Source organism: Nasonia vitripennis, chromosome 4 (assembly GCF_009193385.2).
Source record: "Nasonia vitripennis strain AsymCx chromosome 4, Nvit_psr_1.1, whole genome shotgun sequence".
Lineage (NCBI taxonomy): Eukaryota > Metazoa > Arthropoda > Insecta > Hymenoptera > Pteromalidae > Nasonia > Nasonia vitripennis.
This window is the reverse complement of record NC_045760.1, coordinates 24,732,916-24,758,287: the sequence shown is the minus strand read 5'-3', so window position 1 is coordinate 24,758,287 and position 25,372 is coordinate 24,732,916. Positions and strand designations below refer to the sequence as shown.

General features: G+C 37.0%; 1 protein-coding gene across 3 annotated transcripts in view; it reads left to right on the top strand.

Moving 5' to 3' along the window:
* The window catches only part of LOC100384869 (odorant receptor 165), a 44,396-nt gene extending 19,342 nt beyond the window's left edge, over window positions 1-25,054 (top strand). For all 3 annotated transcript variants that reach the window (XM_031930498.2, XM_031930497.2, XM_031930496.2), the window contains 3 exons: window positions 23,861-24,023; window positions 24,478-24,580; window positions 24,813-25,054. In XM_031930498.2, coding sequence (XP_031786358.1) covers window positions 23,861-24,023; window positions 24,478-24,580; window positions 24,813-24,894 — 348 coding nt within the window. In that variant the 3' untranslated portion in view covers window positions 24,895-25,054. The remainder of the gene's footprint in view (window positions 1-23,860; window positions 24,024-24,477; window positions 24,581-24,812) is intronic.
* Window positions 25,055-25,372: the final 318 nt, after the last annotated feature.

Here is a 25,372-nt window from a genome sequence, read left to right as displayed (position 1 = left end):
TATAGATTTTAAAAAAGCGTACGACTCTATTAAGCGAAGCAAAATGTATCAAATTCTAGTACTTCTCGGTGTACCGAAAATACTCGTGAGATTAATTCAAATATGTCTGAACGGAAGCACGGGAAAGGTCCGAGTAGGCGGTAATGTATCACAACCCTTCATGATACGCGATGGTTTAAAACAAGGGGATGGACTCTCTACGGTGCTGTTCAACTTAACGTTAGAGTATGCCGTTAGAAAAATGCTGGTTAGCCAGATGGGCGCAACGCTTAATGGAACAACGCAGATACTAGGCTATGCAGATGATTTGGATATACTGGGGGATTGTAGGGAAACGGTAGCAAGAAACGCGGAAATCCTCATAAAAGCGGTGGAGTATACAGGGTTAGAAGTGAGTGAATCTAAAACAAAGTACATGATTGTGGATAAGCTAGGCATCTGCAGAGGGGAGGAAGATCTCAGAGTTGGGAATTTTACTTTTGAAAAGGTTAGCGAATTCAGGTATCTGGGTACGACCCATAAATGATAAAAACGAGATTAATGTCGAAATAAATAAGAGACTCCATTCGGGTAATGCTTGCTTCTACGCCGTGAGTAATTTACTTAAGTCGAGGCTGTTGTCTAAAAACGTTAAAATAAGAATATACAGGACAATAATACTGCCGGTGGTTCTGTACGGGTGCGAAACGTGGGCTCTCACTAAGCAGGCGGACAACCGTTTTAGGGTATTTGAAAATAAAGTCTTGCGAAAAATATACGGGCCGAAGAAAGATGAGGAAACCGGGGAATGGAGGAGACTACACAATGATGAGTTACACAATCTGTATGCGTCACCAAATGTTAACAGAATAGTAAAATCGCGCAGATTGAGATGGGCAGGGCACGTAGCGAGAATGGGAGACGACCGTACGGCAGCGCGTGTCATGAAGGGCAGGCCGATGGTAACGCGACCTCTAGGTAGACCTAGACGTAGATGGGAGGACAACGTAAAAGCGGATCTAGTAGAAATAGGACGGGTGGGTGTCGATCGGAGAGGTGCATCTTGGGTGGGGTTGACACAAGATAGGGCAGCGTGGAAGGCTTGCGTAGATGAGGCGATGAACTTTCGAGTTCCAAATGCCATGTAAAAAAAAAAAATGAAGGGGGGACCACCAAGATCCCTGGCACTTAGGCTGTAAACCCATTGTACCACCCTTCATCATGGCATCCCCTACGCAGGTAAGCCTGCCCTTCTCCAGAAGGTCAATATGTCTCCCGCGTCGAGTGCCCTAATCTCTTCATACGTGGGGAAAAGCTCCCCCAAGCACTGATGTGTGAGCTGCGCAAATTTTGGGCAAAGTCAGTACATGGGTAGGTGTTTCTTCCGCCCCCTCGCACCACCTGCATATACCCATAGGCTCCTTCCTCATCTTCAGACCGTGATACCTTAAGCGGATGTGCCCGGCCACTATCTGTGTCAGGAGTCGGGAGTTATTTCTGCTGCCTCCTACGATGCACTTGGTAGCCGACATTGGTGTCCTGTTCCATTACCGCTTTGGCTTGTCTGCATCCTTGAGTTCCTTGCAATTCCTTAGTATGCTCCCTCTCAACCCAGCCCCGGATTTTGCCCGTTAGCAGGCACCTTGCGGCACCTGTGTAGGGCTCCGGCCCGATTGGAGGGTGTTTAGCTCCCAAAGCTGCAAGTCTATCTGCTATTTCGTTACCCCTGATCCCGGTGTGCCCTGGGACCCAGAGCAGCCTGACCTTGTTGTTGTGAGCGGTCAGCTGATTTACAACCACTTTGCATTCCCAGAACAGTCTGGAGGTCGTCCTATGAGGCTTAAGTGCTCTAAGTGCCGCCTGACTGTCTGAGCTAATGGTGATAATTCTATCCCTTGCGCCGAGTTCAATGTTCCTCTGAGCGCAGGTCAGTATAGCGTATATCTCGGTCTGAAAGACCGTAGCATACCGCCCCAGAGAAAAGAAGGTTCCCCTTCCATCCCTTTGGCAGTAGTACCCCGAACCAGTGCCAGTCCCTGCCCTAGAGCCATCTGTGTACCAGACGTCCCCAGTTCCTGGTAGACTGTCCCTGCGGGCCTTCCATTCTTCTCTTGTCGGTATCACGACCCCGTATCTTCTTCCAAAGAAGTAGCGCGGGATCATCGTATCAGTTTTGATGGAAAATTCCGACAAGAGACCCACCCTACGAGGGAGCCGGGTGTGCCTCGTACACATGAAATATATACTTTTTCCCAAAATCTCAAGTGCACTTTACGTCCGTAATCAAGGCACAAAAAAAAACTCATTTTTTTCAGTTTTTGATTTATTACTAAAAAAATAAGTGGTCAAATCACTTGAAATTTTAATGGGATATAGTTTGACATGTGTTATATCCTAAACTATTGAAAGTTGTCACCGGACAGTAACTCTACGGGTTGGTTTGCTTTACGAGCACGGAGGATGACAAAGCTTTGAACGCAGAGTCTTAGCGCCCTCGGTGCCTGACTACCTTCGCGATCTAAGAAAGAACAGCCTCCAGTAGCCACCGGAAAGTTTTTTGAAACTAATATCGCCCTTGTATATTTTTAATTGGAATCCCGCACTGAGGTAAATAATTTAAATTAATCCTCTCTTGACAGTTGGCTAAATAAGACTCCTATCGTTATGGTATATCGCGGACTAATATTTCGCTACGCTTTTGAGTGGTGCGCTTAACTTCTTATGAAACGCAAAGAGAAAGAGAGAAAGAGAGAAGTGATACGCAATAGAGGTGTGCAGCCTGTTTAATAATGTGTTACCTACCTTTCTTTATTTTCTGCGCTGATCTGCTCTGCTCCGAGCACGTCCTCTCAGTGGCGTCGATTTGGCTTCCAAAGCGGATGGGTTTCGATTTCGAATAGGTACGTCAGGGATTAGGAGTTTTAAGGTTAAATGTGCACTCGCGATTTAACTTGAATAAAATTTATTCAATTGCCACACGATTTGGAATTAACGCTCGCTTGCAACGAAGTTCAAATCAAATGTTTTTAAAAAATGTCCGTATGGATGCGTGTGTGTGTGGATGTGGATGTGTGCGCGCGTGTGTGGATGTATGTGTGGGTGTGCGTGCGTGTGTGCGTGCGTTTGAGCGTGTGTGTGTATACCGTAATATTTCTGAAACTACTCCATCAATATCAATAAAATTTGACATGCATATCTATTTTTGGATTCTGAATTCGGGAAAACAGTTATTTTTTATTTACTCAACTATTCATTTTTTTTTGCCATTTTTTGATTTTTGAAAAACATTATTATGCGTTTTTTTTAATCATCCTATTATTACAAATAATGTAGCTAAAATGCATTTTAATGAGAATGTAATTACCTACTTTTCCTCGTTTGGTCCTCGAGATCGACCGCTTTGTTCGGCAGATAAAATGAAAAAGGTAATTTTTTTTTTAGAAATTCATATTTCTGAAACTAAACATCATAACCTCACGAAAAAAAATCATGTCGATGGGTCACGTGCCAAACTATATCCCATTAATAATTTTTTTTAATATTCCCATTATAAATTTCAAGTGATTTGACCACTTATTTTTTTAGTAATAAATCAAAAACTGAAAAAATGAGTTTTTTTTGTGCCTCGATTACGGACGTAAAAATATCTTATTACACTTGAGATTTTGTGAAAAAGTAAATATTTTATGTGTTTTGGCTAAGTTTATTGCACAGCTTTTAAACCCCTATGGTTCTTAAGATATCAAGGTTTCAATTTTTTTTTGAAAAATTTTTGATTCCATATATCTTTAATACAATGTAGTCTAATGCTTCAAAATTTTATTTGGTGATTTAGCATAAAAAAAGCTATCTGTTGGTGAAATTTTAAATGATTTTGTCAAGCAGTTCTCAAGTAAAGAGCTAAAATGTGAAAACCGATTTTTCTCAAAACTTTTGCTTCCTCTTATAGGGGTGTCGTTGCACGTCGTTGTTCCCTCTCTATGAATTCATGTCATACCGAGATACATAAAAAACAGGGGGTCTGCAAACTTTTGGACAATGAACCATCCAAAACTTATATATTAAATTATGTATCAAAAACCACCTCATACATTAGCAGGCAGATTATACTGTATATTAAAACAATATTTTATTCATTCCAGTGTCAGAGCCACAGTCAGGATACTGACAGCAAAGTACGCCTGGCCTGGCATTCGCAAGGACGCCAACTCCTGGGCTCAATCTTGCGACTCGTGCCAGCGTTCCAAGGTGCCCTTCCGTCCAACAAGCAAGAAACGAAGACATTTCTGTTTCAGATCCGTCCCCAGACTCCAAGGGCTCTTCCGCACGCAAGAGCGTTTCGTTCTCTTCCCAAGGGAAGATCACTAAGGGGGGAGTACTTGTGGTGGTTGCTCCATCCCGACAGCTGGCGCCACCTCGCGGGCGCCGCAAACAAACACTCGTCCCACGGGAGATCTTCTGGGGAGCGCTGCCCTCCCTGTCAGCGCCTCGCGTCTGAGCGTAATTCGCCGTTCGCTCTCTCGCCGATCGACCCCGTCACGCTGCACATCGTCAACCGCCATCGTCTTGAAACTCAACACTACAAGATCTCTTCGAACCAAAATTGTATCCACCACGCGATCTCTAAGTGAATAAATCTAGAAACGTAAAGTGAGAAATTGTTAATTTTATTGCGCGCCAAATCCCTGATACACGATTACCGCTAAACATATAAATATAGCATAGCGCAATGAGGACAATTCGTTTAATATTAAATTACTAATTGATATACTAATCTACAATAGTTTACATATATAATATAAGACGCTGTACAAATTCATCTAAATTATGTCCAGAAAATCTCTACACTTGAAAATTACATCGCATTTGAAATTGCGAGATTTTTGCTTAGTCCGTACCTTTCCGCCATAAGTAGCGTGTTCTTCTTGAGCACATGGATAAGTAGAGAATCATTATTTTGTTCTCCTTCTTCTTGGTCTTCTCGTTCAGTGTCTCTTCTATCTTGGTTTCCTACGGGCCTTTTCTGATTTTATAATGTTCCAAGCTCAGTTCCCTTTTGGCGAACACTTTTAACAGCCCCGATAACGGTTCGTTGCGATTTTTTTTTTTGACTAAGTCGAATACTGTACAAGACTTAGTCCTAGCTTTGTCGACAAGAGCTCCGTTACTCAGAAGCAGAAGCACTATTTCAATAGAGTTAACTTCAACGGCTAAAAACAACGGAGTCTTTAATTCTGGTGTCTTTCTGCTTGGGTTAACCACGGTTCCGTGTTTGAGCAATAGCTGAACCATCCTATAAGATTTGTTCTTTATTGCTGCATGCAGAAGGGTCATATCGTCTTCTGAACGCTGGTTTACTTTGGACTTTTCTTGAAGTAAGGCCTCTGCAGTTTCGTAGTCGTCGTCTTTCACGGCCTTGTGCAACGGTACGCATACATTCGTTGACTGTATGGCGGGAGAATTCGCAGTGCTCTTGTTTGCGTCATTACTGGTGGTTTCACGCCAAGACGCTGCCAGCAAATACGACTTTTCAAATTTTCTCATACACAGGTAACGAAACATGATGTGACAGTGTACTTGGTACTTCGTTGGAACCGTGACAGGGAGTCAGATGTTACAAGGTCGAGAACTAACTGTAATATGGTCTACAATAGATCTGACTGAGCTATTTATATGTTCCGAGTTCAATTAGATTGGGGATAATCGAGCGTCTTGAGCGCCATCTCTCTCCCACCCCACCCCACTCCCTCACTCCTACTTCCGATTTCTGCTTGTCTTAGCTCCACCCACTTTCGAGCACGGAAAAATAAGTTAGTTGTTCATATCTCTATGCATGTAAATTTTCACGAATTTTATAAATAATACATCTATGAAAAGATGAGTATACGTGTACATACATGTTGAGTGTAAACGAGCAGACTTCGGCCCGCCGGAGACTCCATGCGTGCAAGGCATGATGGGACTGCGCTCTCCCCCTCTTACCGGCCTCGCCGGCCAGCGCCGACGCCGCGGCTGCTATTTGTGTTTTATATAAGCTGGATCTTTGTAATAACATACTCTGTTTATAACAGATCGAAGGTAAGCTCGATGTAAATAAAGAAGTGTCATTTGCCATAAAAGTGTGTTAGTTATTTTCCCAAGACACGCCGGGTCGATTAATTCTCAACAGGTTATGGGCCCAGCACGCTTCCACTGCGCTGCTTAAGGCTTTGCTAGACCTGTGTGTGTACTTGGTGAAAATATCTCGATTGAAGTGCTGAAAAATACGGGTTTTCCCTTTAAGTGAAAAGTTTGACGATCAAAGTTCGACGCTCTGCATTCCAGCTTCGACGTGCACCGCTCGACCTGTGGAGGACAGGACAAGCTACAGGCATCTCAGCGTGGTTTTGCTGCGGAGACGACCGGTGACTCTTTTGGGACTACTTCAGCTCGATTTGTGCAACGATGTCCGATCAGACAAAAAGAGTATCTGTTAATATGCCCAAGACAAGGGGTAAGTCACCGTCTTTCTCTTTGGTAAAGTGCGCGAGTGAAATTTTGCGGGAAGACGGTAAAATCTTCCAACGAGCATGAGGCAAAATTTGTAGCGCGGCACGTGAGGCAGGCGATTCTTAGAATCAGCGCGAAGCCGGACAACGTGTTCGAGCATGCCCGCGCGCGTGTTTCGAGCGCTCGGGACAAAGACGCAGCGAAACAAAATGGCGACGCGTGGCAACGCGGGAAAGAAAAGCCGTTGGCGCGTTCGAGCGCGAGCGCCATCTTACTCTCAATGCACATGAGAGCGACGAGACGAGCTAGTTACTCGTGCGCGCAATCGATGGCGCTAGTTTCGCGACTCGAAGCTTGACTGCAGTATACGTTTACAAATACCGATGCTTGATGACACAATAGTGTAAATTAAAGATGATAGTTCGATTTTTAATTTAAAATTATTCAAGTTTGAGTCTTAAACTATGTTACGGCACGCTGATCGAATCGGGAAGCAGAAACGTTTATCAAAATTAAACTCACGTTCGACCAAAATTAATTAAAATTACAATTTTTTAAGTTCGACTAAAATTTCATAAAAACAGTTAACTGATTTGCTTGAATTAAACAGACCAGAAAAATCTGCAGTTGTTCTTGCTGCTCCAAGACCAGGAGCTGGGCATCTTGGAAAAATACCCTGATGATTCTATTTATCCAGAAATGGACGAAGAGGGAAACATCAACATACTGACGTCAAGTGGTGTAAAATATGAGATAGGTGAAGCTTGAATTTTTGATATAAGCTCGAAAATTAAAATAAAAAAAAACTCGTATTTCCACAACAAAATATGTACATATTAAATCTAAATAGCATGCTGTTCAGTTCCAAACTAAAGCGTTGGCCAGTACATGCAGGGTAGTGTATGTTGTTGCTGCTACACTGTATGTGCTGTAAAATCACAGGTTTATTTTTTTTTATCTCTTTATATAAAAATCAGACAATTAGCACTGCTTCTTTGATTGTCGTTCGTCAACTAAGCATATGCTTAATAAATTGCTACATGTGATAGAGTGCTAATTTTGATTGTTGTTCGTCAAAACAAGCAACTCATTTGTAAAATGTTCCTATTCGATAATGTTCGATAATTCTCAAATCGAAGAACGGATACTGGAATCCTTGAAAAAGGAAATCGAAAGGAATCAAACCGAAGAGGTGGCTTCGGCTACGCAGGCTGACTCAGGCCAACATGGGAATACTTTGTCCTCAAAGCTGGATTGTAACGAAGTGATAATTGACGGCAGGCCGGCCAATATGCTTGATGAAAGGGAAAGTGAAACGTCCAAATCGATGGATGATAACAGCTGGAAAAATAAGTTTGAAGCAAACATGCTAGGTAAATCCACCCCAGTTATTAAATCAAATCAGTTTATACAACTGGGTTTGGGACTGAACAATTTCCGTCATGATTTGAGGACATCTAAGCTCGGACAGTTTTCTTTGAATAATACTGACAAAAATCTTGAAATTTCAGAAATAACGGCTAAGCTGGATAAGTTGGAAAAGGAGAATGCAGATCTCAATAAGACAATCGAAACGGAGTGCAATAGAGTGCATGACGATGTGGTCACGGAACTGCTCAGACATAAATGGGCAATTAAAGAAAATTACAGCTGGATAGAAGATAAGGTACAGTTTTGGGCTGAACAGGATTGTCTGTGCGATGAAGCACAAGACGAATCAGCTGGACTTTCGGCAGATGCAGAAAATGCACAAATCAACAATCAACCGTCGAATCAGACCATCTCAAATAAAGTAACATCAAATGCTCATGTAAGTAGAGATTATATAGCAAAACTAGTTCAAGATGAAGTTAATAAGATAGATTCAAATAAAAGTATTGGAAATATACAAGACAAAATTCAGATCGAAGTAACAAATAGAGATAGTACTTTTCGTAGAGAATATAAATTAGACTTTTTAAATTCAGAATTGACTCTTGCTGATTTATTGTACGTGATTGATTCGACGGTTAAGCCGACACGTGTACTCGATGAGACAAAGCTGGAAAAAGATAAAGTTCGAGTTCGCGATATTATCATAAATAGAATTGATATATCTTATTATGAAAAGGTATCTGATATTCGGGATCCTATTAAATTGCTGGATGAAATCAAACGTATTAAAGAAAACGAATTAAACGTGACTACAAGAAGTGTAAGAAAAGAGTTACACAGTATTATATATAACCCACATAAAGAGAGAGCATCTGCTTTCTGGGTTAGGTTTGATAGAATAGTTCGATTATATAATAAATTGCCTGATACGCCTCCTTTGTCTGAAGTTGAGATAAACGATGCATTCTATGAAGCCATCGTTGTACATTTACCTCAAGTTAAAGAGACCGAGTTTTTGAATAAAAATACAACGGGCAAAGTTTTAAATTTAAAACAACTTAAGGATTATATTGTACAACAGGAATCAGCTCGAATTGGATCAAACGGGTCAGCTGGACAGAAAGCAGAAGCTGGAGCAAAAGCCTACCTTGTAACTAATCCTGGGGTCCTTTGCTACAACTGTGGCAACAAGGGTCACTATAAAGATGAGTGCACAAGAAAAGGCAAGATGTGCTTCAGATGCAAAAGGTACGAAGGTCATGTTCGTGCAGACTGCCCATACTCGGATAATCAGCTGGAAAAGGTTCTACAAGAAAATGAGAATCAAAGAAGGTATGAATCTTCAAATTCTTATCGGGGTGGTAAACGCGGTGGATACAGTCGTGGTGGAAAACGACGTAATCCTGAAGCACCTAAGGGTAGCGACCCTAAGAAAATTAAGTCCGATAGAGGCCATGTCCGAGGCAGATCACGAGGAAAAGGTAGACAGAACAAGCAAAACAACAATAAATCTACTAAAGCCTCCGAATCTGGTGAGTGCATAAGTCTATATGTAGACACTAAGTTCCCCAACGCGGTAGAAAGCGATAAAAATCAATTGATTAGATTTCTGGCGGACTCGGGTGCTACAGAACATATGACTAACTCTAAATTAATTTTTAAAACGTTCGGTAATACTAAAAGACTTGATATTAAATGCGCAAATGATAATGACTCAGCAATCATAAAATCGGAGGGAGTAGGTAACATTGCGGGTTACACCAAAAATGACGATTTTTTAAGCTTGAATAATGTGATTTATTAAATTTAAAGGTTGTTGCATATATAAATATATATAAATAATAGTTGCAATACGAAGAGTGAGTCTGAGATTAAAGAGACAACTCGTGAACAAGACAAGCTTGAAAGTACTGAAATTAGTGAAGATAGTAAGCTTGATGAACCAATACAAATTGATAATGAAGTAAATGTAGAAGTAAATTCAGACAACAACAAGCTATGCTCTAGTTATTCAAATTTCGAAAACACTTTAAATGATAGAAAAATATGTAATTTAGATGAATCAGTTGCCTTAGAAAAATTAGATTGTGAATCTAACATCAGTAAAATCAATAATTTGTTTTACACCAATAAAGCCATGCTATGGCATGTCAGATTAGGACACGCTTTATTGAAAAAGTTGAAAGAATTTCAGAAAAAGTTTCCAAACTTGAAAAACTTAAAGGAAATTAAGTTCGATGATTCTGTGATGGATTGCGAAGTTTGTATTGTGTCGAAATTTAATAAGTTACCCTTCAGTTCGACTAGACAGAGAGCGACTAAACCTCTGCAAATTGTTCACGCAGACACAATGGGACCGATTAGTCCAGCAACACATCCCAAGAAATACAGATTCATATCTGTATTTATCGATGATTATTCACGACTTGCAATAGCGTATCCAATGAAACACAAGAGTGAAACGGGTCACTGCCTTGAATCTTTCATTAAAAGCTCGAGAAATTTATTAGGATATGACGTTAAATTCTGTTATCTTAGATGTGACCAAGGTACAGAATTCACAGGAGGATATACACAAGAAGTTCTCGATAAGTTTGAAGCAGAGCTAAAGTTAGCTAGCCCAGATACACCTGAGCATAACGGAGTGGCTGAACGATTTAATCAGACCATCCAAAAATTAACGAGAGCTTTAATGTATGATACACGCCTACCTGAGAATATGTGGGACCTTGCCCTGAATGCAGCAGTCTATTACTATAATAGAACGCCTCACAGCTCGAACGAAATGATACCACCCTTGCAAATGTTTAAACCAGATTTTAAACTCAATCTGGAACAATTAAAGCGTTTTGGTTGTATCGCTTATATCAAAGTACAAAGAAAGACAGGACCTAAGTTCGATCAGCTGGGAAAAAGAGTAGTACTAATAGGCTACAAACCAACTGGATATCTATTCTTGAAATCAGAAGAAGGTAAATACTACGAAAGCAGAGATGTTCGATTCAACGAAAAGCTTGTATTTGGAGACAAATACAATAAACAGAGCATCAAAGACTGGTCTAATCCAATGGAAGATATAAATAAGGAGACGTGGCTTGTTAAGTTTGATGAAGAGGATGAAATTTTGATCTCTGAAACGGAGGGAGAAAGACGGCGAAGAGGTCGCCCAAGAAAAGAAAAAGGAGTCGAACTCCCATCAGAATCACATACACTTGAATCCGACTTAAACCTGCTGGAAAGCGATGAACTGAATGCGTTCATTGCAACTGTAGAAAACGATCCAAATTCTTACGGAGAAGCCATTAGTACTAAAAATAAGCTTGATTGTCAAGGAGCCATTAAAAGCGAATTAGACTCAATGGAGAAAAATAAAGTCTGGACAATTGTCGACAGACCTATGATTCAAGGAGGAAAAAGACCTAATATCATTGACTCAAGGTGGGTCTTAAAAACAAAAGTTGGTTTGAGTAATGAAAGCAAGTATAAAGCTCGACTTGTGATAAGGGGTTTCAAAGATCAAAATAAATACAAATTAATGGAAACATATGCACCTGTTTCCCGGCTTCCTCTAATCAGATCAGTACTAGTCATAATAAACAAGTTCAATCTTGAAGTAAGACAGCTCGACGTTAAAACAGCTTTTCTGAATGGAACAATCGACAACGAAATTTATATGGAAATACCTGAGGGTATTGACTGCTCACCAGTAACCAGACGAGATAAAGTCTGCAAAATTCAACGTGCTTTGTACGGTTTGAAAATAAGTCCGAAAAAGTGGTATGAAAAATTCACAAAAGTTGTAATAAAACTAGGATTAGAGTCTCACGATTCAGAGCCGTGTCTCTTTACTTGGTGAAACAACGAGAAATATCTGATAATGTTGTTGTATGTTGATGACATACTGATAACCAGTAATGACACACATAAGCTAGATGAAATCACGTCAAAACTTAAGTTGGAATTTGAAATGTCTGACATGGGAGAGCCTAAGAGCTTTCTTGGCATTGAAATAAACAGAGACAGGCAAAATCGAACGATTACTCTGACTCTAGAAAATTACATAGACAAAATGTTAAAACGTTTTGGATATAGTGAAATGCATCCTCAAAGAACGCCAATGGTGACAAATCAAGTAGCAAATCGTGAAAGGCGAGAAAGAGAGGAAAGCGAAAATCAGCTCGAAAATACACTGAACAAAACAAACGGTCCTTATAGAGAAATAGTTGGTTCTCTTTTGTATCTTGCCAACACTGTACGTCCCGACATAACGTATGCGGTGAACGTGTTAAGTAGACACCAAATTAATCCCACTGATGAGGAGTGGAAAATGGTGAAACGAGTTTGTCGGTATCTGAAACACACCAGAAGTCTGGGTCTTAAGTTTGAAGGAAAGCTCGATAACTTGCAAGGTTTTTCAGATGCCAGTTTTGCTGACTGCAAAGGCTCGATTACAACGAGTGGATTTGTAATCAAACTGTACGGTGACACTGTAGCGTGGAAAACCCACAAGCAGTCCTACGTAGCCTTGTCGACATGTCAGGCTGAGTACGTAGCAATGAGCGAAGCTTATCAGGAAATGGTATCTTTGCAAAATTCATTAAGTTTGATTTTGAAAAACTCCTTCTCACCCATGACTCTTTGGTGCGATAACAGAGCTGCTGAGGCTAGTACTCAAGTAAGCAACACGAATAAACTCAGGCACATGACCGAAGTTCGAGAACATTATGTCCGAGAGTGTGTAGCCAGAAATCTAGTCAAAATCAGTTGGATTGCTTCTAAGCAACAAATAGCAGATATATTCACAAAGGCGTTGCCTTTTGAATTACATGCTAAACTAACAAAATTGCTCTTAAACTATGATTTAGAATATTAATGTTTGCTTGTTTCATTTCAGACGCTAAACCATAATGCTGGATGACTTTGTTAGAAATCTGCTCGGGAGGGAGTGTTGAGTGTAAGCGAGCAGACTTCGTCCCGCCGGAGACTCCATGCGTGCAAGGCATGATGGGACTGCGCTCTCCCCCTCTTACCGGCCTCGCCGGCCAGCGCCGACGCCGCGGCTGCGGCGGCGGCGCTCACTTCTCTCTGAGCTCTCGAGACAGAAAGACGTGTTCGCATTCTTATACGTTTTGAATATACTTATTTGTGTTTTATATAAGCTGGATCTTTGTAATAACATACTCTGTTTATAACAGATCGAAGGTAAGCTCGATGTGAATAAAGAATTGTCATTTGCCATAAAAGTGTGTTAGTTATTTTCCCAAGACACGCCGGGTCGATTAATTCTCAACAATATACCGTTAATTAAAATTTTGATTTCCAGAAATTTCCGTCAGCGCCCGCCACTTGTTAACTGGCGCTGACGCGCATGCGCTCTGTATGAGAGCGGCTCCACATGCGTACAGCGCATGTGCTCTGTATGAGAGCGGCTCCACACGCGTACAGCGCCTGCGGGTCGGCTCCAAATATCTCCAATTAACCTGCGGCGAGTGTTGGTGGAAATTCCCAGAATTCAAAGTTTCTATTAGCGATGAGTGTACATTAAAACATTTGGTAGAAAAACATCAAAGTATTTAATTTACAATGAAAAAACCGCTGCCAAATCATTGGCACATAGCTTCCTCCAACTTAATTTATAGGTCTAATAAATAAAATATTGTTTTAATATACAGTAATATAATATAATCTACCTGCTAATACATGAGGCGGTTTTTGATACATAATTTAATATATGAGTTTTGGATGATTGATTGTCCAAAAGTCTGCAGACTCCTCTGTTTTGCTTTCTCGTAGAGGCAGTTTTGTAATAGTAAAATTTTAAGTTTCGTCAAAACTTCTAGAAAATACTTTTTGGTGCGTGAGAAGTTCAAATCAAGTATTTTAAAAAAATGTCCGTATGGATGTGTATGTGTGTGTGTGTAACAGACGCACACGTCTGCAACGCGAGCTGCGAGACGAGTCAGCGATAAGGCTGCGTCCACAATTGAGCGTATACGTTAGGGTTTACAAGGGGTTTACGGTAAAACATAACGTTTTGGGCAGTACTGCCAATCCACTGTAGCAGACTGCAGTTGAAACGAAGGAACACACCTGCTCAAAATTTAACCTATAAAAATGTTTAAATTTTAATGGTATGGTAAAAAATTGTAAAATTCTTTTTTCAAATAAAATTATAAAATTTTGTAAGAGAATGTATTATAATAAATTAGTTTCTGATTAAAAAAAAAGGTCTACCACTGTCTCAAAAAAGGAAAGGAGAATAAAAAATAACGCACATTTCCAAATGAAAATTTTATTATGATTGTATGATTATGTTTAGATTAGAGCATGTTTTATACAACTTAGCCCAAAGTTTTTATCATCAAGAATATCGAATAGTAAAGTCATAGAGAACAATTAAACAAAACTGCCCATCGATACTTATTTGCAAGACATCAATTCAAAATGGCTTTTCTGAAGATTGAAGCAATATATTGTAAACCAAATTTAATGTCAAAACTATGTTCAATTAATTATAAACTATATGCTGGACAAAATTTTAGCATGCGCAAAATATCAAATTATTTTAAAATAAAATACGTATGATTCGTCTTTCAGGTTGAAGCTATTAATCGCTTACTTATACAATGAAGAAGATAATCATACAATCATTGCCTATACTATTTAACTAATTATAATAATAAAATTTTCATTTGGAAATGTGCGTTATTTTTTATTCTCCTTTCCTTTTTTGAGAGAGTGGTAGACCTTTTTTTTTTTAATCAGAAACTAATTTATTATAATACATTCTCTTACAAAATTTTATAATTTTATTTGAAAAAAGAATTTTACAATTTATTACCATACAATTAAAATTTAAACATTTTTATAGGTTAAATTTTGAGCAGGTGTGTTCCTTCGTTTCAACTGCAGTCTGCTACAGTGGATTGGCAGTACTGCCCAAAACGTTATGTTCTACGTAAACCCTAACGTATACGCTCAATTGTGGACGCAGCCTAAGAGTCCGCAGAGCCGTACTACCCCACACAGCATGAAAGATTTCAATGAAATATTTCGAAATATTTCAGTGAAATATATCCACGGAATATTTCTGAAACCTTCCAGTAATATTCCATAGAAGAGCTATCAACCGACTCAATGGAAATATTTCGTGAAATATTTCAGAAATATTCCATAAATATTTTGTTGGAATCTATGAAATTCCTTTTTAAATATTTCAATATGTTCTTTAGGAAATCTTACATAAATATTTCATAAAATATTGCTCAGAATTATTTACTTAATAATACACTGAAATATTTTGCGGAAGATTTTTGGAATCTTTTTTAAACATTTCTTTGGAACTTTTGTAACGAATTTTTAAACATTTATCAAAAAATTTATGAAATATTCCATAGATATATCTTGTAAACTTTTACATAATTATTTCTTCATTATTACAATGGAATATTTCTTAAAATATTTATGAAATAATTCTTTAATTCTTTATTGGAACTCTTAAAATAAATTTTAACTCTAGCTGCCTGCGCATTAATTCACACTGAATCAATTATGTGTTTGTACCTGTTGTCAAACTATGGAGTTATTCTTTATATTCAAAAACAAAAGGGGTTCGACTTAACGAATTAACAGTTTATCCGCTTACATGATTTCAATTATTTTTCGTATAATTTGATCCAAAAGTTTAATCTTACTAACATTAACTAGTTTACGAAAGCCGATGGCGTAAAAGCAAAGATACAAACTGTTTGTGTATTTACTATAATTATATATATAAAATAAGATATATTCACGGTGTCGTGGTACAGTCGCCGGACACAATAACTTTGCTTTACGCGTCACAACATGGCGGCGGGTCTCTTGTTGATTGGGCTTTCAGAACAAGGTGGCGGATCGGCTTCGCAGTCGCATAGACAGCGAACCACGGCCATAAAAAAAAGAAGAAGAAGAAGGTTAAGACGGTCATGACGTCAGATATCGCTTTCCTGACAGTCATGACCGATCTAAGGAGTCCAATTAATAAGAGACCCGCCGCCATGTTGTGGCGCGTAAAGCAAAGTTATTGTGTCCGGTGACTGTACCTTCAAGCAATTCTTGAATATTTTTGAATTATTTCAGGTGAAATATTTTATTAAATTTTTCAGAAATATTTCTGAATCATCATTTCACTAGTAACTTATAGTGATTATTAAACTTAGAAACATTTCAGAAGTATTTCTCAAATCTAGGAAAGAAATATTTTATGAAAGCTTTCTTGAATGTTCCGGAATTATTTTACTGCAAATTTTCCTGTAAATATTAAACACAGAAATAATTCAGAAATAAATCAGAAATATTTTAAAGAAATATGTTACGGAAGCTTGCTTAAATATTCCAGAATTATTTCAACTACAAATCCCAGGAGACTGCGTGCCACAAAATAATTTAGAAACATTTCAGAAATATTTCAAGGAAATATTTCATGAGAGATTTGCAAGGCGGGGCATTTTATGAAATGATATTATTGCAGTAATATTTCTGAAATACTTCGTGAAAAATTTCAGAAATATTTCTGAATTCTTTAAAAAAATATTTCAATATAGGAATTCGAGGGACATAACATTATTTCAGAAATATTTCATCGAAAGATTCCTGGAAGATTTCAAATATTTCGTTCCAATATTTCCGAAATATTTAATGCTGTGTGGGACGATGCATAGCATGCGCTTGTATCGTAGACGTTAGCTCAGTGGTAGAGCTCCCGCATATTAATCTCGGGGTTCGCGGTTCAAGCCCGCGTCTACTTTTTTTCCGACTCGTCTCCTCTCCGTCCGTTACGTGTGTGTGTGTGTGCATACCGTAATATTTCTGGAACTACTCCATCAATATCAATAAAATTTGACATGCATATCTATTTTTGGATTCTGAATTCGGGAATACAGTTATTTTTTATTTACTTAAGTATTAATTTTTTTTGCCATTTTTTGATTTCTGAAAAACACTATTATGCGTTTTTTTCAATCATCCTATTATTACAAACAATGTAGCTAAAATGCATTTTAATGAGAATGTAATTACCTACTTTTCCTCGTTTGGTCCTCGGGATCGACCGCTCCAATCTTCTTAATAGACATAACGCGTTTCGCAATAATATCGATCTGACTTGAACGCTCGATAATAATTTAATATTTTTACTAATGACAAGATTTTTCACATGCTTGTTTAATCATCTTTTTTCGTACACGAATGTGCAATCGAAAGGTTTCCAAAAAAGCCACCCTACGGTAGAATTTCTAAAGGTGCGGCCCTGATATAGAAATTCTACCATAGGGTGGCTTATTTGGAGACCATTCGACTGGCATAACTTAAAAAAAAAATATTTTTCATCGATTAATTCGTTATAAATTAAGCTAGGGGTGCGTCCCTGAATTAAAGAGCTTGTAATATTGATGCTCACGAAATAATATTCTATTTAGACCTCCGAATCTCCTGGAAAAATTGTGCAAAGCGGTTGATTTCGCCAATACTTTTATTATGGTCATTTTTGAGAAATTCCATAATTAATGTTTTTCGCTGTGTTAAGGGTGCGGCCCTAAAATAGAAATTGTATGAAAGGGTGTCTTTTTGTGACCTTTCGATTGGCATAACTTAAAATAAAAATAAATTGTGCAAAGGTTGTCAAATTTTAAAAAAACCTTATGGGATGTAATATTTTTCATAAATAAAGTCAATTTTACACCTGAATAGGGGTGCGGCCCTGAATTGGAAAGGGTACCATTTTATTTTTTACGAAATTACCTTTCATGTTAGTCCTTAAATGTTCAAAACTAATTGTGCAAAGCATGATTTTTATGTAACATTTGAATTTTTAAGTGATAAAAGGGATAAAAACTTGATTACTGAATCCTCAGCTTCCCCAGAGGTACGGGGGTTAATTTTTTTTAAAATGCATGTTTTTTTTTGTGCTCTACACGATGACACAGGTTTCCTAGGTTACCTGAAGGGGGCACGGAATCATCTATACTCGTGGGCATCCTCCTTTAACTGTCACATTAACTTTGAAGTGTGTTTAACTGTTTACTGCGATAAATATTTATTTAAATGTACATTTTCGAAAATGATTTATATTGATGTGATTTTTAGTATTAAATACAATTAGAATTGTACATAATAATTTTACATTAAATATTTTTATATTTTAACAATAAAATATGTATATATTTATATATAAGAAAGGCTCTAACATTATTTACAGTTTATGAATAATACTTTTCAAACATTTCAAAATTTTTATCAATTATTTATTGATTAATTTCCGATTTACTTACTTAAGGAGGCGTATTTTTGGGAATGAAGTGTACTTATAGCCGGAGACTACCAGACACATTTTAATATAATAGAGGAAGAGGATGCTACTGCGTTATAGAGATTTGAATGAATAATAATAATGAGAGACTAATATCGACATATTTTAAGTCATTTTCTCTATCGGGTGTAAAACGATTTTTCTGCTTAAATTATTATGTGGGGCGTCAACCCTAAAAAGGCTAACATTATGCTTTACATAACAAGGCGCATAGGTACTTAGGATTGGCGGACACTTTTCACGATGTACAATTTTCCCAAAACCCGATCGCTCTAATAATAAGAATATTCATGTTTATAATGAATATATGTTAATGAAAATTGTTTTGCTCATTTCAAAATTGTCAGTTAACCAAGTTAGCAAAATTATAAAATTGTTGCATTTTGAAATTCTCCGTAATGTCGACTATATAGTTAATAAAATCAAAAAAAGTTCGTTTATTACACGTGGGTATTTATTTATATTATAAACATTCAAGCCCGAAAAGCCATGCTGCCTTCAACTTCTCGCTATTGTACAGAATTATTACAAATATGTAAATATGATATTTTGTAACAATGATATTTTGACATGTTAAAAAAATGTAGGCTATTATATAAAATTATAATATAAATAAATTCTTGGTAAATAATCTTATTTGTCGCTGCATATATTTTTGGGGAAAGTTTATTCGCTGCGAGCATAGACAGTAGCGCCCCCGAAATCGTTTCTCTTTCACGTTAAATCTTATGGGGAAAAAATAGTTCTAGCGGCCACCGTGGTCATAAATTATTTCTCTCTCCATAAGACTATAGGTATACCTGTTAAAATTGACATCAGCGCCAGCCCTCCCCTCCAACGAGGCATACACAGCGAATATTGGGAAAAGTGTCCCATACACTGAAAAAAAAACACAGCCATTTTAACTGAACTCGCACCAGTAATCCGTCATTGTACGAAGACTCGCCAAAATTACCGTAGAGTTCAGCAGTTTTAAAGAATCAGTTCGGTCGTTTTTGCAGGTGTCCCGCATAAGCGACCAATTTTACGAGTCGCGACTCGCCAAAACTACCAGTGGCACACCGTTGTTCTTACTGAACAGTCGTTACGGTGGCAGAACGGTTAAAACTACCGGACTTTATAACAGAAACGACTGTGTTTTTTTTCAGTCTACCGTACTTTTATTACCCAAAAGGCGTGTCGGGTCTTGAATTACAGTACTGCGTCGCTAATCCTATAATTGACTTGTTCCGCTTTGGTACCAGCTGCTTAGACCACTCATGCATACCTGCTGCTTAGGCAGCTCATGCCTACCTGCTGCAGGTAGTCAATCCATAATTCAAAGAATTCTACTCCATCATACACGAATCGATAGTTCGAAACGCTGTACAACAACCATATGCAGCGCGCGTCATGCTTTATATCGTTGCTAGTTTTTATCATCTGTAAAGCGTACTCGTCCTCTAAAATTAATATATTCATACAAAACTGCGGTTGTAACCCAATCAGGCGACGATATCCGCATGTGACCTATATATTTCCGGCAAAAAATAATGTGTATGATAAACAAAAATCGTTACTTACTCCAAGAAGAATCAATCTCACTATAACTTGAAGGTGAAAATCTGCTTTGTGTTTCATGATTTTCTCACATCTGATCTGAATGTTATAAAACTAATCCAAATCACCTTGTGCAAAAAAATGAGCAAAATCATAAATATAAAAAAATCAAGTGAGTTCGTCCTAAGTTAGAAGAATCATTTAAACACAAAGCGGATTTTCATCTTATATAAAAAACTATCGCGCCGCACGCGGCCTGATGGCCGCGGTGGCTTGCCGCCTTGCATCGTTTCCGCGAGCGCGAGCTTCAGGCAGTCAATTAAAGCTTTCGGTCCATATAGGGCGTGTCACACTGAAATTGTTATTCAATTATATGTACCAAAAATTGTTTCTAGGGTTGTTGTTTATGTATAAGCGTTTTGAAAAAATGTTTGTCACGGTAAAAATGAGTGTTTTCAAAATATCTACAACTTTTATATTTAAGGTTTTTATGTGAAATGTATAGGCTCAAAGTTTTATGATAAATACTGGTTTATTGCTATAAAAAAATCGATTTTGACCTGTTAACTTGAATTAAAAGCATTTTCACGCTTAACTGTTGATGGGAAAAGTTGTATTTCTTCGAGATCTACAACTTTTCTCTTAAACTTTTTTTTTTGTAGAATGTATACTATTACGAGGGGAGTTCGCACACAAATTTTTAGCCCGATTAATAAAAGTCTCTCAGAGATAATCGTGTAACACCAAAATTTTTATCCAAAAAACACGCAAAAATTGAACAAATTATGCCCGCATTTTAAAAAAACGTAGACAATCGGGATAAAAAAAATTAATTTTTAGGTTTGTGCGAGAGGAGATTTCTCCCAAAATGTCAGCCTGATTGGTCGAAAATTGCGTGAGATATCGCATCTAACACATTTGTCAATGACAAAACTATAAGGCACTTCCGTGTCGCGGTCATGCCTAATAAGATGGTTGTACTTTTCAAAATTATTCTTCAAATGCTTACTTGCCGTCCCGTTGTCCTATAGTCTACGATGTGTATAGAGTAAATAATATGCATACTTACTAAAAACAACTTATTGAATCCTTAACGATCAATACCCACATAAATATGAACATTTATCGCCTTTTCAATCGAAACAGATCTTAAAGCAAAATTATCAAAGTAAAATGTACTATTTTTTATACGATGAAAATCCGCTTTGTGTTTAAATGATTCTTCTATACATACGTAGGAGGAATTTCGGCAAAAACTTTCAAAATGTTCCAAATGTTCCAAATGTTCCAAATTTTCCAAATTTTCCAAAATTCCAAAATTTTGAAAATTTTACAACCTTTTTATTTGTTAAATTTTAAGATTTACCGAATGTGCACACATGTTTATGTTCATAATGGTGCAGTTAGCACCCGAGCGTAACAAGGGAGCTAAGCGCCGTGTAAAACTGAACCATTTAAATCACAAGTATCGTATACAATTTTATATGGCAGATTGCTAAAGTCCGCAAGTCTTGCCTATTCGTGACTAAAGTAGAGTGTGATAAACACGGTGCAAAAAAGGACTGCCATATGTTAACTATTAACATACAGCTATTTGGCATAAAACATAGCTACGTTAACTATTAACATACGTATTATTGGCTTAAATCGTACATGCCTACGTTAACAGTTAAGATATATGTTTGCTGCAATGTTTCTTTTCTCTCGGTGAACCGAATGGAAAAATGCCTCTGTGACACTATGCGCGCGCATGCTTCGGAGAGAGCGCGCTGCGAACGAGGCAGCGCGCAGCACAAAAACTGGTGCCAAAACAGCACCGGGTCTGCAGTGCAGCATCGGCTTCGCTCAGACCGCTCTTATTCGGCACGATTGTTTGCCCTAATGCCACGCGTATGCGCTGTATCGGCATAATTCAGCTTTCCTGATTCTGCACACGAGTGCCGGTGTCCTCCCAGGCTCACTTTATTTTCCGTGTAAGTGTGTATGTGTGGGTGTGCATATATATATATATATATATATATATATATATATATACAGCGGGCAAAAAAGACTATTTCATTATACGTGCGCGAAAAGGGCCACTTTCCATGCATGTAAAATGAATGGAAAATCGAGTTTTTCTTGGCAGCAGGAAAAAACTACTCCCTTGGGAGGAAAAAGTTTTTTCCTCCCAAGGGAGTAGTTTTTTCTCACTCTGCAGCTTATCCGATAAATGTGTGTGTCTATATAAGTATTTTGAAAATTTCGAAAATTATATATATGTGTGTGTGCGTCTGTGTATCTTATTTGATCGCTACACATTCATTTTGGATACCGAAATTTGAATAACCAAAAAATATATATTTGTTATACTTTGAGAAGTCCTCGGATTTCCCATTCCTTTTATATGCTCGATAAGTGTCCTATTCATGCACTTATCAAAAAAAGTACGGTGTACAACAAGGGAGGAGTGGCTTTTTCATTACCCTCGCTAGAAAAAGCCAATTTTCCCCCCTAGTTGCACAATATACTATTTTTGCCCGCCGGTCTAAAAAGAGTCACTATAGTTCCTATTAATAGGTACGAAAAACGCGAAAATCGTGCTTGTGTTACAAAAAAAACTTTTTTTGCCCGTTTATTGAAAATGCTCAAATCTTCTAAAATCGCGTGAAATTCAACAAGTGCAGTTTGAAACGCGAAAATGAGTACACGCGTTACAAAAAATATGGTGTGCACCAAGGGCTAAGCGGGCTTTTTGGCCTCATGTGGTTGCAGACCTTTTTTAGGCCGTGTGTGCTCCACACTCGGCCTAAAAAAGTCCACTTTACGCCCTTGGTACACAATATACTATTTTAGAATAAATTTTTTTTCGATTATGTCTATAAAGGCTTGTCGCACACTTACGGTAAAAGAATTATTGCACACGGCACGTAAAGTGCGTACTCCGGGCGGAAATCTGCAAATACGCATTTCATGCTTCTCTAACAAAAAAGTGGTATATGTACCACGGGAGTAAGTAAAGAATGCCCCAGGTCGTATATTTGTAATTATATGCGATCTGCGGCATTCTTTACTTTTACTCCCTACGTGCAAAATCTACTAGTTCGTTACACGTGCGTAAAGTTCAACTTTACGAACTTTTTACAAACACTATTATTGTTTTATTGTATTAAATTTCATTTTTTGTTAAATCATACATGCATGAGTACGATAAGCAACATAAATAACAAAAAGAAATGTACATTTTCGAATAAGACGCAGCAATAGCACTATAGTATATAATATAAACATAGATCTAAATCCCTCTCTTTAAGTGCGCTTTATCGAGCCCTATCCAAATCAGTTTAAGATGATACTTATTTAATAATTATTTTATTTATTATTATAAAAAAGTATCGGGAGGTTCGTACCTTCTTGTGACACAGTATATATCGAGTATGCTTTGATGCGCCTTCTTTCCGAAATTGCACATTTTTTATCATAATTCTATGAAGAATTAGATATAAATAAGCAAACTGCATAAATATAATTTCTATACATTTGTGAATGTTAATTACTTTGAAAAATATTTCCAAGATATTAACTATCGATTTTGTAGTATGTCTTCGCTTATTTACCATCAATAATTTATAATCTTTATTACAATTAAACTATTAAAATCGTACACCATTCTTAATAGCTATTAAGCATGACTATAACAGGAAAATAAATGTCCAATTACATGTTTCTGTGTCTAATTTTCTCAATTACTGCTTTTGTTTACATACCTGTACTATTTTTACATTTCTCGTGTACATAAAATTATCTTTTCAGTAATCGTCTTCGGCCTGCTATAAGCAATCGCTTTCATTAATTACCTCCAATTCGGTCATGCAATCTATTTTTTGCCCTTATTATTTGTATTTATAAATCAATATATCCTTATAATATAGAAGGTACTAATGCAAGCATAAAAAGGTACATTTTAAGTCAGTGTCTCTTATCGTACGTATAAAAAACACAGAAAAATGTATATGCATGCGTCAAAAGAAAATGGATTGTAGCAAAGACAAGGTCCCTCTTTCCCTCACTCAGCTGTTCATATACATATAATTAGAATTATAAATGTATGAAACATTGTACGAAATTTTTAACATAAAGTAACTTACGTTTTAGGTAATCTTTTTCAAAAGCAAGGGAGGTAGCGATTGCCGCAAGTTAATATTTAACTGTATGATAGCTGCAATAACAAATGAAGTGGCGAATCAGTACAGCTTTATAGAGCGCAAAGCGCCAAGAAAATCTTTCAAAGACCTCCGGCTATGCACTTGCCTGTATCGTAAGTTTGTTTTTTTTTCAAAGGAGAGAATACACTCAAATTTTAAACCTTTTTGCAATTTTAAGAGCCTCTGTCGTTCATAACGGAATTTCCTAAGATGGAAAGTAAATGTAATTATATTATATATTTTGGTAATGCTTTTTGTTATATAACTTAAAATGAATTTTTTCTAAATTATACCAATAGAATTCAAATTCCATTTTATTTTTTTGCTGTTTAATTATTTTTTTTATTCTTTTCACTTAAAAGTAATTGAGCGGGCTTACTTGATCATTATATTTTACCTAGTTTACATATAAATTTTTAAATGAAACTCATAATCTTTAAGCGTCTAAACCATTCTATCGAATTATGAAATCATGGATTTTTAATTATTAACAGTTTTGATGAACAAAATAATTTTAACTGTTGCTAATGTACACTTTATACATAAATATTTTTTTTTATTGTTTAGAAGCTGTCAAACTTGCATTTCCAAATGCAAATGACGATGACATTAAAGATGGCATAAGTGCTTGGCAGGATACTGCAAACACGCGGCTAAAGAGAGAAGCAAGGTAAATATTTTAATGAATTGATTATTTTTGCCTTCTATAAAACAAGCGATTGAGTAGTCTTTTTTGTTTTCAAAAAATCAATCATAAACAAATTCATTTACGTTTATTATACGCATTTTTATTAAAATCATAGCTTATTCTGTTTTTTATCAGATTCTAAAGTTTTTTGCCATAGTAAATATTACCATTCTAAAGCTATTTTGCATTATTTTTATATGACTACTTTTTTCAGTGGAAAAGGTCCAAAAAGGGCGCCATTCCAGCCAATAGTTATTGACGAAACCCTGAACAGTGGTGAAGAATCCGATCCATAATTATTTACTTATTTTATTCAGCATTCGTAAATACTTATTTTAATTCTAATCTTATCCAGTAATTATTAATAAATAAAGTAGAGATCAGTAATTTAATGAAAACACAAGCTTAATTTGTAATTGATACATTTTTTCAATAAATAAAGGTATGTAATCATTCGATTTGAAGGTTTCTTTGAGCTAATATCAACTAATTTTGAGGGGAGTGTAACTTACATTTTGACAAAGGAGACTTCAAAACATAATCTTTTGCTTCAAAACTTATTGCTTATTTCCATTTTTCATTAAAGTACATTTAAATTCAAATATACTCTATTCGCATATCTCCTTTTAATAAATAAAATATTTATCATCCATATTTATTACTTTGAAATTACAAAAAGGTAAGTACATTTAAAAAATGTGGTATTCTTCGCTGTCCGAAACCTTCGACATTCCGGAGATGCCAACCTTGGGGCTCTGAGAGGTTCAAAGTGTG